This window comes from Schistocerca nitens, chromosome 12, assembly GCF_023898315.1.
Source record: "Schistocerca nitens isolate TAMUIC-IGC-003100 chromosome 12, iqSchNite1.1, whole genome shotgun sequence".
In the NCBI taxonomy this organism is placed as follows: Eukaryota; Metazoa; Arthropoda; class Insecta; order Orthoptera; family Acrididae; genus Schistocerca; species Schistocerca nitens.
In genome coordinates, this window is record NC_064625.1 from 22,404,064 (window position 1) to 22,424,032 (window position 19,969).

The following is a 19,969-nucleotide window of genomic DNA, read 5'->3' on the forward strand; positions in this document are numbered from 1 at the left end:
AGGGAGAGGGAACGGAGAGAAGAGAGGGAGGAAGGACAAAGAGAGAGGAGAAAGAGAGAGACAGAGAGAGTTGGTGGGCTGCATGAGAGAGAGACCAGGCAAGTGGGAGTGGATGGGTATGAGCGACTGATTGACTACTGGGGTTGCGAGAGTTACAGTTCAGGGGAGTTTGTGAGAGAAGCAAAATCCATGTTAAAAAGATTGTGAATGTGTTCAACATGCCATTTTCGTAGGTGCTGAAGAATGCAGAATGAGGCAGTCGGTTTTTTATGCAGGAGCATACTCACTTTTTTGTACTCTGACAGGAGCATTTTTCTGCTGGTTTAATAAGATGACTAGGGGAATAGCTCACACATAAGTAGCAAAATTATCACTAAATTGCCATGTAGAGGTCTCTATATGTTAGTGATGAGGAAACAGTTGTTGCTGGAATGGAAATTCAAGGAAAATGTATTGGTACCACTGTCCATCCCAAACATCAGAATATTGTGAAGCATATGAGGGAGGAGACTACATTTGACTGAGCAGGTAAACTGGATGCAAGAGGACAGCCTAACTCATCTTTTTACAAAACAACAAATAAAATCAAAAGAGGAAAAACAAGACAACTGTGAAAGTGCAGCATTCAAGACGATGTGGCTACGCTACATATGACTATGAAAGGACACCTAATCCTAAGAGATCTTAGTCCAACCTGTCTTCTGAAAGATTTCCTCAAACTTCAGTATTCCCTGTTCAGAGCTTGAAGTGCTTCTGCCTGCACACTGTATCCTACTTATTTCTTCTCCCTCTCACTCTTGTTACAACGCTAAACTCTGAAATGAAAGTTAGTGAAGTAAAGAAAGATTGTTTCCACATTTGTCTCTCAGCTCAGCTAGAACTGTCCCAAAGCTTGACAGCCATCAGAAAAAAGTGGATCAAAAAATATTGACACTTTCAGAGTCAATATTTGAGGAAAATGGAATAGTAATTTTTATGTCAGAGAACAAAAAAATGTTTTTTCAACCAATGGCAAAAACAAATTGTGTCTTGAAAGAACAATGTGCAAGAATGGCTAAAATGAAATTTCCTTGAAGTAAGCCAACTCTGCAATGGATGAAAAAATAAGATACAACAATGGCAGAGTGTACTTAGAATTTTTGACCAACACATTGAACATCTGAACACATTGGGGGCAAATTTAAAGCCAGCCGGCTTCAACTGTTCGATTTAACTTTATTTACAAAATACTGCACCAATTCTGCCTTATGGCAATCGTGGGCTGTCTTCTCATCAAAATGTAAATGTTGCTGCACTCGCCCATTGTGTGTGTTGTAAAACAAGCACACCACCAGCCTAGTATTTCTGAATGCAAACATCACATCTATGAGTGCAGCATTCCATTGAGCACAACAGGTATAGTTAAGTGTCACTAGGTTAAAATCACAGAAATGCGAAGGCAGAGAAAGAAAGGAGGGAGTAATGGGGAGGGAGGGCGGGCGAGAGAGAGAGAGAGAGAGAGAGAGAGAGAGAGAGAGAGAGAGAAGTGTCAGTGTGTCTTCAATATGTCGCAAGTACCTTTTCCTTTAGGCATATATTTGGCTGAAATGCTTTATCAAACTATCAAGTGTCACATTATGATTTTTACATGTATATTTTTTGTCATGTTACAAGTAATTAAGGAAAAAATATTTTATTGATGTGCAATACATTATTTATTTTACATATTACATTTGAGTTATATCACATATACAAAAAAGATACAGTGCTTTTGCTCAGTTTACTGCATGTTTTAGGATAAGATAATCCATGAAAATGAAATGATAATACCAATTTTAAACACCAGAGTTACTGATAATATTTTAAACACTGAAATTCCCCCTTTGTATCTATGGTACCTCTGATTTGCAATGTGGAAAGTTTTTGAGAACTTACTGAAAATAGTTTTTTCATTCAAATACTAACATAATGAATGTAAAGTATTCCAAATATCACACAGGGTTGTGGGTTCACTACTTCTTTATACGTTAACTCCTTAAGACATTGACTGGTTAAACAAATTACGTTCCAAAAAGTAATATTTTTTATTAGGGAACAATGTTCTTTAACAAACGACTTTACATGTAGACATAAAGGTAGCTCTTGACGCTCAACATAAGGAGTTACAAATTTTTGAAGAGCACAACAAATAAAATCCCAAGTATGCTAATGCATTGGCTTTGATTAAAATATCAATAACAATGTCTTTTAAAATTTCTGTGTAGGTACGAAGTCTAACTATGAATTTCACAATGGCTTTAAATATTAATAGCTGTCCAGTAAGGGCATAAATAGTAAACAATGTACAGGACTACATTACAGTTTTCACAACAATATCTCTACTGCCTTCTCACCTTTCTCCTATCTGCTTTCCAAACATCGCTACGATTTGTCTCAAAGTCATTGTCAGATGGCGTTTCTTTGCAGTAGGTGGAATTATCGACAGAAAATGTTGGCCAATCAGTCATCTGGGGTTGGTGCTTGAAGACGTAGGACATGGTACTCGTGATGCAAACCCATCTTTCAGGTGTTTTGAAATAATTTTCTCAATAACAACAATATAGAATGCAAGGCAATTTTTACTAGCCCCTTTTTTGACTAGGACGTATCTTCCACAAAGTAAGTGCAATGAGACAGAAAAAGATTTTCTTTTAATACCTCTTTCCTTTTTTACAAGTTGCCAGATATTATTGTCCAAGTATTGATCTATCTTATTTACTCCACTCATCATATAATTATATGCCAAAACAGCTATTGTCTTCAAAACTTTTGTCTTTTCTTAACACAATTCATATCAACATCATGAATTGTCATCATAAAGGCATTTCTTTATTCCTCCATCAAACAGCTGCCACTTGTCCCTTCTGAAAAGCAATAATTCCTGTTTTTTAGTTCCTTATGATGAAATGATAGAGCCGTGGATGGCTGCAATGTTCCATATGTATCAGTTCTGCAAGCACGAGACTTATTATTTAAATCAATCAGTTCACTGTGGCACATCATAACGTATTTCATCAAATTTCCTCCTTTCTTCTGTGAATGTAATAAACGACCATGCACACTAACTTTGGTAGTCACATAGCATGAATGTCTTTTCCAAACCTTCCTCTCCTCTTAGATAGATACTGTAACTATCCAAGTTTCCCTCTATACAACACAAACTCTCACCAATAGTTCTATTTGCATCTGGTGACCAAAAACTTTTGAATCTGCTGTTGAGGTGTTGAAGTGCAGGACATATTTTATTTAGCTTCAGCTGTGGATGGTTCACTTAACTGTACACTGAATTTTCAGGAAAACACAGGCACTTTTTCAACGTATTAAATCAACACCAACTCAAATCTTTGAGGACCTGGCTGGAGCACAGTAGACATATTTATACCTCACCATCGGCGAGCTCCTGTCAAGTAGAAATCTGATGAACTGCCACCACTTTCAGTCTCCAATGAAGTGACATCACTTTGTTCACTTTCTGAACACTAATTGTCAAACTCAGTATCATTATAGAAATCCATTTTCATCCAAAGCTGCACAAATTAAAGCTGATATCTTGTGCCAACCACTTCAACCAAAACATGACATCCACACTACAAATACAGGACTGCATGCTCTCTAGGGACCAAACACTTAGCTATCAGCACTGAAATTTATTTTATTTTCTTTCAAAGTTTGTTCTTAAGGTGCCTGAGTGTACTCTGGATATAAAGTTTCAGAGGGGTGGGTGGGGGTGGGGAGGAGAAGGAAGGGGGGAGGAGGAGAGATTTCAGAATGTTATGTTGTTTACACTTGTGAGCATCTTCTATTTTATGGAAATGTTATATACTAAAGCAAAGTACATTACACCACAAAACTGGTAGGAAAGTGTGTTTTTAAATCTGATCTTTTAACTGTATAAAACATTCTCAGTTTAAATATCACTAGAAATCAGGGTAAAATCTTGAATTTTCAACAAAATCTACCATAATCTTTTTAAGGAACAACTGACCATTGTGGTAACCATTACCAGGCAACAGAAAGCTCGTCATTTATCCTGTTTGTCATATGGGTTTCTGTCTGCCTTTTTCAAAATAAGGTTACAGGCCAATGAGATGAAATTCCTCATGTACAAAGTGGAATACAAAAAATTAGATTATGAAAGAAACAAACATAACAAAGTAATAGAAAATATCTGATATAAACGAAAAGCTTGAAGAAAATAGGTTAATATGGATATCCCATTTGTTGTGAATGGAGGAGACAAGATTACCACTACAATTTTGGCAATATATTCCACAAGGTAACATGTGGAAGTCCAGCAAAACGATGGAAGCACCAACTGAAGCTACACAAGACTAAAGCAGGCCTAATGCATGAATGAAAAAAGCTTGTGATTGGTTGGCATGCATATTTTACTACATCATTCTGCCAGATGTTGTACTCATGTCTCCAATGGTGGCGCCAGTGCTCTCTTAAGAATATCAACAATTAAGCATGTTTCTCTCTGTCTTCTCAGTGACAATGGCTCCCTTCTACGCACAACTAAGACTACATCTGCCATTGTGCCAGTTTAACAACAGAATCCCAGCATGTAGAAGTGTGGGATAACTTTAGTTTCATAAAACATTATTGTGTGTTTGTGAGACTGTGCCTGGCAACTGCTGATAATTCGGATAGACTGACACTAAAATTTTTCCCATACATCTACATTCTGTGAGTCTTATTAGGCAGTGGAAATTGGAAAGAGTGAGAAATGTAACTGGAATGGGGGCTATAATTTAAAGTCAAACCACTGCTTAACGTGTCACTGGGGTTCTTTCAATGGGGGGGGGGGGGGGGTCTTACCCAAGTACATGGAAGGAGTGACAAAGAATCAATTCAAGCACATTGCGATGTAAGAGGTATTCAATTATGAACTCACCAATAATTTGCTCCAAATTTAAATACATCATGTCAAAAACTGAAATTTTCATGTGCTACTGCCGTGAGCATCTACAAAAAGAGGTAGAAGGGCAGTGAAACGAACACTAGATGCTAAATGGTTCGATCTCCACGACTCTTTACTGAATGTGGGGTTCAGAAGCTCGTCTGCTCAGTAAAGTAAGGCAGATGGTGATCTGTGGCATCTCTGCCAAAAGTGCACAATGCTGGTGCATGCAGAAGTGTTTCGTAGTGCACCATCCATCGTATGTTCCTGAACATGGACCTCCGCAGCAGATCACCCTTACATGTTCACACACTGACCCAACAACATTGACAACTACGACAGACATGGGCACGAGACCATCAGGACTTGGCCGTCGATCAATGGAAACCTGTCGGCTCTTTGAATGAATCACATTTTTGCTACACTAGGTCGATAGTCATCTCTGCAAACGCTGTCATCGAGGCGAATGGCGGCTCAAAACATGGAGCACGCCACTGACGCAGGTTTGTGGGAGCATTATCATCATCTCCTGTGCTTGCACGGGATCTGTGGTAGTAATCTGAGACACTGACAGCTTGCGAACCACCTGCATCCCTTCAGGCTCGGTGTCTAAACTATCGGATCCTCAACACGTAAAATCAGTGATGCATTTCATTCCGAAGTAACTGACAAGCTATTAAGCAGGTCGTCATAATGTTTTGGCTCATCAGTGTAAATCAGAAACTTGACAATATGATAGGAATTGAATAAGAACTGAATTTTAATTTGTAGAATGTTTCACATTTAGTTCTTAAAAGTAGTCTTTTACTTAAAGCAGGAATGATTAAAAACTGGGAAAGAATAGCACTGTTTTTATGGGAGTTTTGCACAGACCGAAAAATATTCGTTAAAAGTGGGATTTCCTTAAAAGCGGGTCCATTAAATCAGCATTCTCACTGCAAAAGTAGTGTGGGAACAACCTCTCAACAGTGAGAAACAGAACTGTGCCAAATTATTTACACTCTTATGAGAGTGCTGGCACCACCAGTGCACACATGGACACTGTCTCTGGCAATATGACTCAATATGCTGATTTATCGCAACCTGTTGGTCGCTCCTGAAGAATATGGAGGATTGGGCCGAATATTCATGATATTACCCAGATCTGATGCATAAAGTAACCCGAGACTGTTTTATACGAGGATGTCTTTGTGAGAAACTTCTGTCTTGTGATCTCTTATTTGTTGACAAAAGCATGAATACGTAGTTTAAAAACTTTGTATCTCATTAAACCATGTCAATGCATTGAACTAAAATGCATTTCACTAATTTCAGATGTATCCCTTGCAGCAATATAATCCACACTCCTCCACAGACCCCATTTCACTTGTAAGTTCTATTGGAGAATCTCTGGTAGTAGTGTTTGGAACTTGTATGAAGAAACATCAGTGACAACAATAATTTGAGTCGGGGCCCAGATGTGTATCCAGACAGCATAACAATTGAAGTGACTGCTTGCAGTAACGAGGAAATATGGGCTCAAGTCTGTGTCTGGCACGAATTAATGTTTGCCACTACATACTTACTACGTCTGTTCAAAATTGCTTTAGGATTGACGGTTCGGCAGGAGTACCAGGTGCAGAACACAGCTTCAAAGATCCTGCACAGACTTAATCGAACACCTGTACGATTTAGTTGCGAGAAACTTACTGCTACATTTGCAATGAACATTTTAGTAATTTTTCTGATCCTCCTACTTTCTCCAACACAATGAAAATAAGATTTGTGTGTGTGTGTGTGTGTGTGTGTGTGTGTGTGTGTGTGTGTGTGTGTCATGGTGGTAAAACATATCATATGATAGCTGCCACAAATTAAAGACCTTTTTCATAAAAAAAAGCACAAAAATTTTATTTGTACAAAATTTGTACACGGCATTGTATGTAATCTGCACAAGTTCAACACATATCTCGAGTTGGGGTAAGAGGTCCTTGATCCCTTTTCAAAAACCTCTTCACGCAGTCCTCAACAAACGTGACGTCACTTCCTGGACTACATCAGTTGAGAAGCATTTTCCAGACAGCTTTCTTTAGGTGAAGAAAGAAATGAGAATCACTGGGTGCCCGGTCAGGATTATAAGCCGGACAGCTGACATACCACTTCAAAGAATGCAGAAGCGCGGTGCTTAGAACTGCTGTATGGAGTCAGGCATTGTCACAACAAACTTGTTTTGTGGCACTCTTGGAAGTTTAAATATTTCACAATAACAATCAGTGATGATTGTGTTCCCTTTGGCAAAAATTTGGCAAGAAGAACTTTTCAATCACAAAACATGATGAACATGATTTTTTTTGTCAGAGGTTGCCTAACAGAATTTTTGTACACCTGTTTAACTGAGATGGCACCATGTCATTCATTGTCTTTTGCACTCTGGCATTTCGCCAGCTGTAATGATCAGGTTCAAAAATTCTGTCTACCTTTTAAAATGGCCCAAAAATTTCTGAGTACCCTCCACATGATTCTCCTCTGTCAATGTTTTCAGCATCCATCAAGTGCACACCTTCATGTACAACAATTTTCTCATAAAAATGGTTTGGAGCACTGATTTTCTGCCGAGTTCTACAATCAAAACTGCAAGATCCTGAACTGTCAGGCTGCAATCTTCATGAAGTTTAGACTCAAGTTTCTCCAACAATGCATCATCAAATTAAGACCACCTTCCCCTTCCGTCCTTAATTTGCACACTGGTTCTGCCACTGAAGAACTCAGCACACCACTTCCAATCATTACGCTAGTTGATCACTCCACTATAGATGGCCATCAGCCTATGACGGATTTCAATTGGGTGGATCTTCTCCACATTAATAAAGTGGATAACCACTCGCACCTCACACTTGGCCTGAGAGGGCAGTGGAGTGTCCATCTCCAACAGCAACCACTAATGAGCCGCACAACCACCTGTTGTGGAGGCTGAAGCCCGCACGAAATAGTGTTGCCAACAAGCAAAAGTTTTGCGCATACTGCCACAAATAACAAATGGTTTTTAATTCTTGGAAAAGCCTCAAACAGGTCAACCTCTATCATGAAAAAGAATAAATATGATACAAAAAAACAGGGGTCTGAATTCTGTGATACAGACTGAATTCCTGAGATGTATCTCATTTGGAAATAGTTCCTGATACGGCCTTCACATAACACAGCAGGCTGACAATCACAGTGCAAGCAGGAAGTGCTGCTGTGGTGAAGATTTCGCAATATCAGGGGTTCGTTGGAGCGCCAGGTCTCATGGGATTGGCAGAATGCAACCTGTGCCTCCCACACAGAAGACGTGGCATGCTAATGAGCCAATGGAGACCGTAGGTTCCTTGTAAGAAAATACCCAGAAAATATCTCTGAACCATCTCCAAAATTTTGTTGGCGTTCAAGTCCCTGATGCAGATGGTGTGCAAGTTGTTGACTGCGGAAAGATGGTGAAGGAAAGTAATGCAGCATTTGCCGTAAGTGGAAAATCACAAAAAACCTAAATTGAGACAATCAGTGAGAATTTTAACCACTATCATCTCAAAAGCAAGTCTAGTGTCTTACTATTGTGTTACTTTCTTTGGGAACCTGAATAAGAATTACATGTTACCACGAACATCATTTCTTGTTAATATAGCCCCATCCATTTTGATATACAGGGTGACACATGAAATGAGCAAACATTTGCTTCTGTAAAAAAAATGTCAGTCTATATACATAAATGTAAGATACAATGTATTAAGAATAAATACTTGGGCCACTGAAACATGTTATTTGACAGCTCGTGTGTAGTTGGCTATACTGAGATTGCAAGGTTGCAAAAACTGCCACCACATTTGCCTATAGCCGATAGCTCTCAAGTATGCTTCTTGAATGGAGGCTACAACCAATGTTTATACATAAGTACAACAAAGAACATTTTTCTAACAACAGAGAGAACTATGGACAAAAATCATTACATAGTATATGAAACTGGGAAATAAACAGCATCTGAAGTAAATGAAAATGTCTATGGGATGTTGCTCTGAATTGTTGCCATAATAGGTGCATACAAAATGCTGTCTAAGAATGTAAACCTATACATACCAAAGAACACGCTACCCACAATCTTAGAACAAAATAAAGAAATAGGTGCTTATCCTACTCAGTTGCAGTGAGAAAAAATTAATTCTGTATACATTTACACTCACCAATTTATGATGTCAGTGGTGCAGCTCAATTTGATTCTCCTACACTATAATTGGAATTGATATCAAAACCACCACCACCACCACATTAACTGCTCACACGAATTTATAATTCCGCCTACAGTCTGTGCTCCTCTAATAAGCTTGCCAACAGTCTACTTGTTTCTCCATGAGGTAGTTTCTACATTAACAAGACCTCCAAATAGCAGCCTTTTTGTTACTGTAAAGGACGTATTTCGAATGCAGGCTCTGACATCTCTCCAAACCAATTCAGCTGGGTTAAAATGGCAGTGATAAGGCAGTAACTTAATTTTTCATGCTAATGTCCACAGCAACGTGTCACCTGTAACAACTGCACTCTAATTTCTTTGTGGTCACTAGCTGTTGGAGCTTTGTCTAATATCAGAGAATGGTAACATGCATTATTTATTAAGAACACTAACATTAAACTCCAGCAACAAATTTTGAAATTACTGCAGAAATCACAGGTGATCCATATTCTCATTGCAGTTACAGGTTTTTCTTAATCGAAAAACTAGGTGTCCTTTCTGCACAAAACTGTTTGAACAATCTGCATGGCTACAATTAATCGGGATCCTCTTCCCACTGGCTGACGACTGCTGCTATTTTAAGTGCCACCTGTGTGGCATTTATCAACTGTTTCACCAGTGTTTGCCTAGGTTTCATTTAACCACATAGTTAAATGTATATCCTTTCCTACAATTATATATAAGAAAATACTATGAGCTGTAATAACACGAGATGCTTCAAGTAACAGTTTGTCTGTCTACCTTTTTAAAGCAGAAGCCTATACTTTTTAATCCCCTGAGAAAACTTCACATTCTTTTAAAGAAATTAGCAACTTCCCTTTTGTTGGACATACTTTCTTGCTATATCATCTGAGAATGTGCCGACTAACTGCACAGGTTTCATACGTCCTTTGTTCCACATGGTTTACTTTAATATCTTGCAAGTCTTGAAGTAGCACCTCTTCCCTGGTATGAGGATGTTTACCAAAAATCTTTCTTTCAAACCCCCACTTAAAAAAAAGGGGGGTGGGGGGGGGGGGTGGGGGAGAGTTTTGTCCACACACAAAATGATTAGGAAATCTGTATGAAATGGCATTTGCTTTAAATGTTTCATGCACGAAGTCTGTGGCAACTTTAGCTGTGTGTGGTTTGGCTCCATCCTGCATGAACCACTGATTTTGTAATGTAAACCCTTTTGAAAAAAGGCTGAGGAACAAAATTACTACACAGCATTATTTTTACTGTGTGTTCAAGGAAGAATGGCCACATTGCCCCATGACTTGAGATAGCGGTCCATATAATAAGGCTGAGTGTGATGCAGCTTCGCATGAAGCACGTCTGGATACCCGGAAGCCTGAAACGGCACAATTTCTTTATTGAGAACGCCATCAAAGTGAAGATGTCTCATCTGAAAACCAATTCATCGAGGTTTTTTTGTCTTTCACTAATTTAGGTAACATTTATTTTGTAAGGATACAAATGCAAATGAATTTTTAAAATTCGCTGTACACATTGTCAAGAAAATCCAAAGTGTGCTGCAGTTTTCCTAGTTGATTTACTTGGGCTTCTCGGTAACACTGTTCTCACAGCTTTGACATTCTGTGGAAAACCAACATTGGCAGGACATCCATGCTTCCTCTCAAAAACTGAACCATAAAAATTAAAGGTTTTGTAAAGTCGAAGTACGAGGGCAGATGAAATATAAACGTGATTTTATTTTTTATGTAAATTCATTCATTGAAAAACTCAAGGCTATTATTATTATTTATTTTTCTACATAGTCTCCTGCTTTGGGAATGCATTTGTCACAGTGTATGGGCAGCTTTCTGATGCCCTCACCACAAAAAGAACTGTGTCGTGTCACCAGCCAGTTGCCCATGAAGAATTCCACTCTCGTCATCTTCGAATTGTCGCCCTCCTAGAGCTTCTTTAAGCAGTTAAAAAAAAGGGGGGGGGGGGATTGCAGGGCAATAAGTCTGGGCTGTAAGGAGGAGGATCAAGTGTAGTCCAGTGCATTTCCTGTAGCTTTGAGACAGAGCTGCAGTACGGGGTCGCAACTTCGGCATGGAGGAGGATGACCTGTCAAATCGATTGGTCTCGTCTTTTGCGGTGATATGCAACTCTCGCCTTGTTCAACAGTTCACAGTAGTAAGCAGCATTGATTGTGCGTTGTTCATGCAAAAAATAAATCAGCAAAATGCCTCACTGATCGAAAAAAATGGTTGAAAGAATCTTGACAGCTGGCAGTAGAGTCTTTGCTTTCACTGGTACTGCCTCCCCTTTCCTCCGCCACTCCCTACTGGCTTGTTTGGATTCCAGAGTGTATTGGTGAACCCATGTTTCGTCGCAGGTGACGCTCCAACTCAAAAATGCATTATTTTCTTCCGCAAACCTTGCTGTAAGCCACAGACCTTCAAACGTCTTAACTTCACATTTTCAGTCAAAAGTTTAGGGACCCATCTGGAACACACTTTATGGAACTGTATGTCATTTATGATTGCTTGACAGCTCCCATAACTGATTCTGACTTTTTGCGTCATTTCTGATACTCTTGCCCGTTGATCGTCATCAATAATGTCTAACTACATGAATGTTTTTGTCTGTAATGCTGGTCTAAGGATGGCGATCGTGTTTTCCACACTTTCTTGTCCTTCCTTGGACTTTTTATGCCAGGCAAAAACACGCGTCCTTGATAATGTTTTGTAACAGAACTGTGCAGTCAATCTTTGGCAAATTTCTGCCGCTGTAGCTCCTTCACGAGCAAGAAAGTTGATAATTATGCGTTGAGCAATGGAGGGGTACACTTGCTGCTCAGACATCGTGAGCGTTACTGATAAAACGGCGGGAAATATCTAACAGCATGCTCTCCTCACTTCTAATGGTCCCACCTAAGCATAGCAGAGGCGCAGGGTCATTCCTACCAACTGTTGATGTTCAGGAACAAAAATCCCATTTATATATGATCCCCCCTCGTATTATAGTAAATGAGGGTGACCATCTGGTTTATAATGTGCATGTAACTGTCTCAGTGAAAGCACCCCACTTTCAGTTTCAAAACACCACACTTTCAGTTTCATGAAAAAATAACGATTTCAAAACACTGGTCAACTATCAGTCTTACTTTATCAGACAGCTTGGAATGAGAAACAATGCAGTCAGAAATTAAAAAGTAATCTTGAGCTACTCTCTCTTCTGCCAACAGCACACACAACACCAACCAATAACCTACAAAATTAGAGCAAAAACAAATGTTTGATCATTTTGTGTGCCACCCTGTATGAAGGGATTTTGGGTTTTGAAATTTAGTACATGTCACTCTTTATCTGTACATGTCCTACTCAATGCTCACAACTCTGAACACACACACACACACACACACACACACACACACACACAATTTGTGTCTGTCCAGAGTGCCAACAGCAAAAAACCTTGCTGCAGCTGTTTACACTCTAAGTAACCAGCCAACAGGGATTATTTACTCTTGTCCTGGCAGAATGCCTTGTAGCAGAAAGAGTACACACTCTTTGCACCCTCCCACTCACTGTTGTAGGCCGAGGCAAAGTCGAGGAAGTTCGCATTGAAGTAGTTGATTTCTGGCAGTTTCGGCTCTATGAACTCCTTGAAATACTCCATGGCCATAGTCGACAGGTCGAAGAGCTCGTCGGTCACCTTGTACGGCCGTGCCATGACGGGAGTCACACTTATGTAGTGCAGGATCCGATACACCTCGTCCAGAATCTGTAACAGCAATGTCCAACTCTACTACGCACAATTGCTGCAGCAAAAAGTACAAGATTCCAAAGTTATCTGCAACAAACAATAAATACTCTGGCATGAAAATTTATTGCTAAGACTACACATAATGCCTTGAGGTGTCAAAATTAAGACAAGAAACAACAGCTGCAACACTGTAAAAAGAAGCAACATAAGAAAATAAATGTGTGTATTAACACAAGAAAGACTGGAAGAGGAGGAGCCAGTTTGGTGACTAAGTAGTTGATCCTGAAGTACCCAATCGAACAGTATATATTTATGTATTATATATGGCACCACAGTGGGTATGTAACAACATGCACATTTGAATGCAATGTGAAAAAATTTCAAAGCAATCAGTGAAGAACTCTCTGAGATTTGATTTTATAGTAACATTTATATTTTTATTTATACAGAATTACTGGTTTAAATGATGCAATATTTCTATTTCTCTGTCACATTTTAATCATTGTGTTAACTTTTTGAACTGCTCTAATTTTTTCTTCCTACCAATCTTCATGCATGTGAACTTAATTTTATTTATTTATTTATTTATTACAATATTTTAACATTTGAAAATGCTGATCTATTGGTTAAGAAACAAAAGACAAAATAATCTATTTGTATTGCCCATGCAATAGTTTCAAAAATATATTTTTCATTAGAAGATTATATTTTTTGGATGGTAACTGCCGGACTAACATAAAACAAATTATTATTGCACTATGTACAAAACAACGAAGGTAAAAATATAAATGAAAGAAGGTGTGTAAGTAGAATGAAATTAAAGTAAAATGAAGAATAGAAATAAAAAATGCAATAACAGGAACAAGAAATTCAACTGAAGTTCATACATAACAATAATTTAATTCACATGAACAAAGACTCCAAGAGGAAAAAGAACGATAGGAAGAAAGATGAGAGCAAATGAAAAGTTAAGACGATAAAAATAACATGAGAAAGGAATAGAAATGAAAAAATACATTTAAACCAACAAACTGCATAAAAATAATTATCAGACATTTCGATAAAGATTAAAAAAAATTCAAAGCACCTGATAAGATCTGAACCAACGATCCTTGGCCTGTGAGGACTGTACCTCAACCATTACAATACATAACCAGCCTGTATAACATTCACTGTTAAAGCTGTAGAGCACCATATGAAATTCTGTAGTTTTTTCCGCCAGGACATCATACATGGGTCCTCCACCTACATCACTGAACAGATGGCTTCAGAAAGTCTTTTAGGAACCTCTCCTTATAAGTAAATTTTGGACCAAATTAATAACACCATTGAACAACTAGACGGAACGAGGCAGGATTTTAAAACATTGAAAGTTACAGAATAAAGTTACAAACTGAGAACACTTCTAGCATCTAATCAACTCTACAAAATTTCCAATCCAATGACTATGATCTCACTCCAAAGCAGCTTACAAATGGCCAAATTCTCAACATTTTAGAAGTTCTATATTGTGCATAAGTGAGAGAATTATAAGCTGTTGTATCCTGTTTTCCATAAAGCCTATACAGGATTTCTCTTCCCATACAGGATCTTTCCACTCTTTACTTTTTAAGCAATTCTCAATTGCGTTTGAATAAGTTTTGTTATGATTAGCAAAGTACAAGGGGCTATTCCACAACAGAGTGTGCAATCAATCTTTTCACATAGTAGCTGTACCATAAGACTAGTCTTAATACAATAACTTACGAGAGAAATTTTACACGATGTTACACACAATTCTGACGAACATTGTCCACAATCCTAGAATTTTTTTTTTTTTATGGTTATACAGTGAAACTATTTTTATCATATTTTTGAACAAGTCTTATTCTCTGATGAAATTCTATTCAGAATGAAATTCTCAAAGCAGCTCTATTCGCCCAAGACTTCAGTCTTTGCACAGCAATTTGGTCACATTGTTGTAACTTAATGAGTACTCCAACTGACAAACTGGCTAAGTGGGACCTGTACACAAAGGTGCATATTGCTTCAATTATGTATCCATACTTCTAGGGCAAGATGTTCTGGTTAAACATATGAAATTCCGCAGAGCCACAGTATAATCTGAGAATCTCTCTGATGGCATTTGCAGATAACTGCAATGAGAAATTTATTTGACATGATGGGTTAGTTTGTAGAGTCTCTTTAGTCTTGAGATGTGCCATCAGACTTCCAGAAACATATTATCCACATATTCATCAGATAGCAAAGGCAGATAAGAGCAAGAATTACTGCACATTTTAACAGATCATGCAGTTGCTGACAAGAATGATATAAAAAAGAATGGAAAAGAAGTTTGAAGACCTGTTAGATAATCGCTTTGGCTTCAGGAAAGGGAAGGCTACTAGAGAGGCAGTTCTGATCTATCTGCATCTATACTCTGTAAGCCACCGTACGGTGCATGGCAGAGGGTATGTCCCATTGTAACAGTTGTTAGGGTTTCTTCCTGTTCCATTCACATATGGAACATGGGAAGAATGAGTGTTTGAATGCCTATGTGACTGGTACATAGGGTGTGGTTGTACATTCCTAGAGTAATCATTTAAAGGCAGTTCTTGGACTTTATTAACAGACTTTCTCAGAATAGTTTATGTCTATCTTCAAGAGAGTGCCAGTTAAGTTCATTCAGTATCTTTGACCATTTGTGCTACCCTTCTCTATATTTGTTCAGTATCCCTGTTAGTCCTATCTGGTACGAGTCCCACACACTTGAGCAATATTCTAGAACTGGCCGCACGAGTGATTTGTAAGCAATTTCCTTTGCTGACCAATTGCACTTCCCAGTATTCTACAAATAAACCGAAGTGTAACACATGCTTTACCCATGTCTGAACCTATGAGATCATTTCATTTCATATCTCTACAAAGTGTTACACCCAGGTATTTGTACAAGTTGGCTGATTCCAACAATGGCTCATTGACATTACAGCCATAGGATATGTTCTTTTATTTTGTGAAGCGCAAAATTTTATGTTTCTGAACATTTAAAGTAAGTTGTCAACTGCTGCATCACTTTGAAATCTTATGAAGATCTGACTAAATATTTATGCAGCTTCTTTCAGGCAGTACTTCATTATAGGTAATTGCTTCATCTACAAAACTGCAAGGTCATTAATACACTATGTGAAGAGCAAGGGTCCCAACACACTTCCTCGGGCACATCTGAAGTTACTTCTACATCTAATGATGTGCTTGATAACAGCAGCAGCACTTGAGGAAAATCAAGACCCTCCAAAGGCATTATTGAACTAAAAATGTAAAATGGTGCAAGCAAAATAGAGTAAGCCATAGGTAAAGTGAGAGGAAACAAGAACAATTTAAGACTAAGAACGAAGTGCTCGGGCTGAAGGTGTAAGACAGAGATGCAGACTGTCTCCCCTTCCGTTCAACCTCTACAGCAAAGAAGCAATGATGGAAATAAAAAAGGCCCAATAGTAAGTTTAAAACCCAGAGTCAAATGATAGCAATGATAAGATTCATTGACAACTCTGCTATTCTCAGTAAAAGTGAACAATAATTACAGGACCTATTGAATGGAATAAACAGTTGACTAAGACAGAGTAAATTCAAGAAATATACATGTAATGAATAGCAGAAATGAGATTAGTGGTAAACTTATAAAAATTAGGGACCACAAAGAAACAGTAGTTAAGGTGTTCTGGCGTGGAAGTGAAGTAACATAACAGACAATAGAAGACATAAAAAGCAGAATAACAAAGGCAAAAAGGGCATTCCAGGTCATAAATCATTTAGTGTGAAACATAAGCCTTAATTTCAGGAAGCAATTTCTGAGAATGTACATTTGGAGCAGAGCCTTTTGTGATAGTGAATCACAGACTGGTCAAGGAAGAGAATGGAAGCATTTGAGATGTGATGTTATAAAAGAATGTTGAAAATCAGGTAAACTCTAAATGGAGGAGGATCCTTGCAAAGTCGGTATGGGAAACAATGAAAACAAAAAGGGACAAACAGATAAGAAATTTCTTAAGACATCAGGGAATAACTTCCCTGATGCTAGAGGGAGCTGAAGAGGGTGGAAACTGTTAAGAGGACAGAGTGGACAATATTCAACAAATTATTCAAGATGTAAGGTGCAAGTGCTGCTTTGAGATGGAGAGGTAGGAGGGGGGAAAAAAGCAGTGTTATTCTCTTACTTTTGTACTTCATTTATAACAGGTCTGTTTAGTATACATATGCAAATGTGTGGTGTAACAAGTTGTGGTCACATCAGTCTGGTACAGTGCTCACACACTGGTACAGTGATTTCACAGCAACATCAACAAAATACCTCACATAGCTGTGTTCTAAGAGAACTTGACCCTTTTTCCAATTCATCCCATTTAAGTGTTCAGAACATTTCTCTTCTACATGTACATAAACACTCCACAAGCCACCATGCTGAAAAGGCAGTGAGTATATTGTACCTATCCAGTTCGACTTGCAAATAGAGCGAGGGGAAAAATAACTGTAGGTATGTCTCCATATGAGCCCTAATTCTCATATCTTACCTTCATGGTCTTTATGTACAAAGTATGTTAGTGGCAGTAGAATGGTTCGGCAGTCAGCTATAAATGCTGGCCCTTAATTTTCTCAATAGTGTTTCTTGAAAAGAATGTCACCTTCCCTCCATGGATTCCCAATTGAGTTCCGGAAGCATGTCCGCAACACTTAAGTGTTGTTCGAACCTACCAGTAATAAATCTAGCTGTCCGCCTCTGACTTGCTTCGATGTCTTTCTTGAATCCAACATGGTACAGATCCCAAACACTCTAGAAGTCCTGAAAACGGGTCACACTAGTATTCTATATGCGGTCTCCTTTACAAGTTAACCACTCCTTCCTAAGATTCTCCTAATAAACCGAAATCAACCATTAGCCTTCCCTACAGCAGTTCTCACATGCTCGTTCCACTTCGTATCACTCTACAACGCTGTGCCCAGATATTTAAATGACTTGAGTGTACTTACAACTCTGAATTCCTGTAATGCCTTCCACCTACAGACTTTGTCTGGGTTCTCTAATGCTGGAGCAATATTTATCAATAGGTCACACTAGATGTTACAAGTGGTTTTCTTCCAACAAATTGAAGTCTTACAATACAGTTCCTCACTACTGGCTGAATATGTGTATACCACTATGTTAGGCACACACATTTATAACACGACACCCTCAAGATGTTTAATTCTGTAATTTGGCAACATATGTAGCATCTGTTTATTAATCCTAGCAATACCAATGTAATTTCCATTACTGAAGGAGTGATGTACTTTATGCCCACCCTAAAAAGATTTCATTAATTGTTACTGACACATTAACAAACTTTTTAAAGAAGCAATGATCTGCATGTAAGGTCCAGAACCTTAAAAATATATTTACTACACTCTTAGTAATATCAATGCATTTTTCATAATACGTAATTCAAGCTTCATGAACACCACGAAAGATTTTTAGAAAGGCAAATTCTGTTCATTTTGTTTATTTTTTCTTACAACATACTTTTAACGAGATTTTGATGTGTAATTAGGGTCCTGAACATCAAAATACTGAATAACATTCATTATGGAAAGTTACAGACAATTTAAATTACTGAGCTCAGTTTAATTAAAAACTTAAAACATTTATGAACTTTGTAAAAGAATTGATAAACAACTTTTTTCTAAATTAACTAACTAGACAGCAATATTTTCAGAAGGAGAGCACAAAGTACCACACCCTGCCTCGGTACTGCGAGGGTGAAAGCACATTTTACAGCATTTGAAGAATCGAGCAACAATATTTTCCAGCAAACAACAGCATCTGAACAGGAAAGACAAAGGGACTATTCTGAAAAGTGTTTCATATGCAGACCTTAAACTGGCCTTGGGTAGAGTAATCTATTTTTAATATCATTACAGGCAAAGCCATTCAGCTTTCAAGATACTGGCAATTTTTACCTATTTTCATAACCTGAGAGACTGACCTCGCCAGCAAAGAAGCAGCAGTGCTTGCGCTCGATGTGTTTGCCGAACGTCATCTGCAGCAGAGTCAGCCGCATGTGCAGTGTCTCCACAATGTCAGATTCGCACGCCAGTGGGTGGTTGCGGCGCGCCGACTCGCGGCGCGGCATCCTTGACTTTATGCTCTGGAAGCGCACTAGCATCTGGCCCTGCAGTCGCTGGAAGGTCGTGTTGAGGATGTGGCAGCAGATGCTGTTTATCTTGTGGCACACCTGTCGACAAAGCCGACGCAGTCTTCTACAATCTTAAAATCCTACAGAAACTGTACTCTGTACATGCGGATCAATTAACAATAACCTAAAGCTGAAAACATTTGACTGGTACAGCAAAGAGTCAGTCACTTACACGTAAGTGAAACTATAGGGTGAGTCAGAAAGAACTCTACAACTTTGGAATGATATAGAAACTTACTAAAATAACTGATAGAATCTGTAGATGTCTTATTTTTAAGAAAACAACCTGAAGTTTAACATCGAAGTATCAAGTGTCATTCTGGTTCGATGTGAGTACCATTTGTAATGTGACAAACGTCCCACCGGTAATCAATTAATTCCCACACTTGTTGCAGCAAAGCAAGCTTAACATCTGCAACAGCAACACCCAACTCCCTTTTTCAAGTCAGCAAAATTGTTTGACAGGGTCAGAACACACAGTCTTTAATGAAATAGCATTGAAACAAATCCAGTAGTGTCAAGTCTGGGAAGCGAGATGGCCATGCGACTGGACCTTCACAGCCAATCTGCTTACCTAGCAAACGATTATCGAGCAAACTTAGAACTTATGAGAGGAAATGATGTTGTGCACTGTCTTGCTGGGTAAACTATCCCAGCTGAGTCATTTTCATTGATGATGTAGCAGACTTTGTTTCATGACACCAAAACACACAGCAAGCACACTCTGCACAAGTGAAAGTATCTATTTTAACTGCAATACACTGGTGCTCCTAGTGGTAGAATGGGGTAATGATGCACTACATGAATCAAACTTGAAGTCATTTGCTACAAAATTACCTCTACCAATTCCATAAGTTATTTCAATAAATTTCTGTATCATTCCAAACCTGTAAAGTCCTTTCTGAC

At 38.4% G+C, this 19,969-nt stretch overlaps 1 protein-coding gene across 3 annotated transcripts in view; it reads right to left on the reverse strand.

Moving 5' to 3' along the window:
• Positions 1-19,969, reverse strand: part of LOC126215337 (F-box only protein 28) — a 95,713-nt gene that overhangs the window by 32,391 nt on the left and 43,353 nt on the right. For 2 of the 3 annotated variants that reach the window (XM_049942020.1, XM_049942019.1), the window contains exons 3-4: positions 18,854-19,102; positions 12,617-12,875 (exon numbers count right to left, since the gene is read on the reverse strand). In XM_049942020.1, coding sequence (XP_049797977.1) covers positions 12,617-12,875; positions 18,854-19,102 — 508 coding nt within the window. The remainder of the gene's footprint in view (positions 1-12,616; positions 12,876-18,853; positions 19,103-19,969) is intronic. The other variant, XM_049942021.1, reaches the window with a different exon arrangement.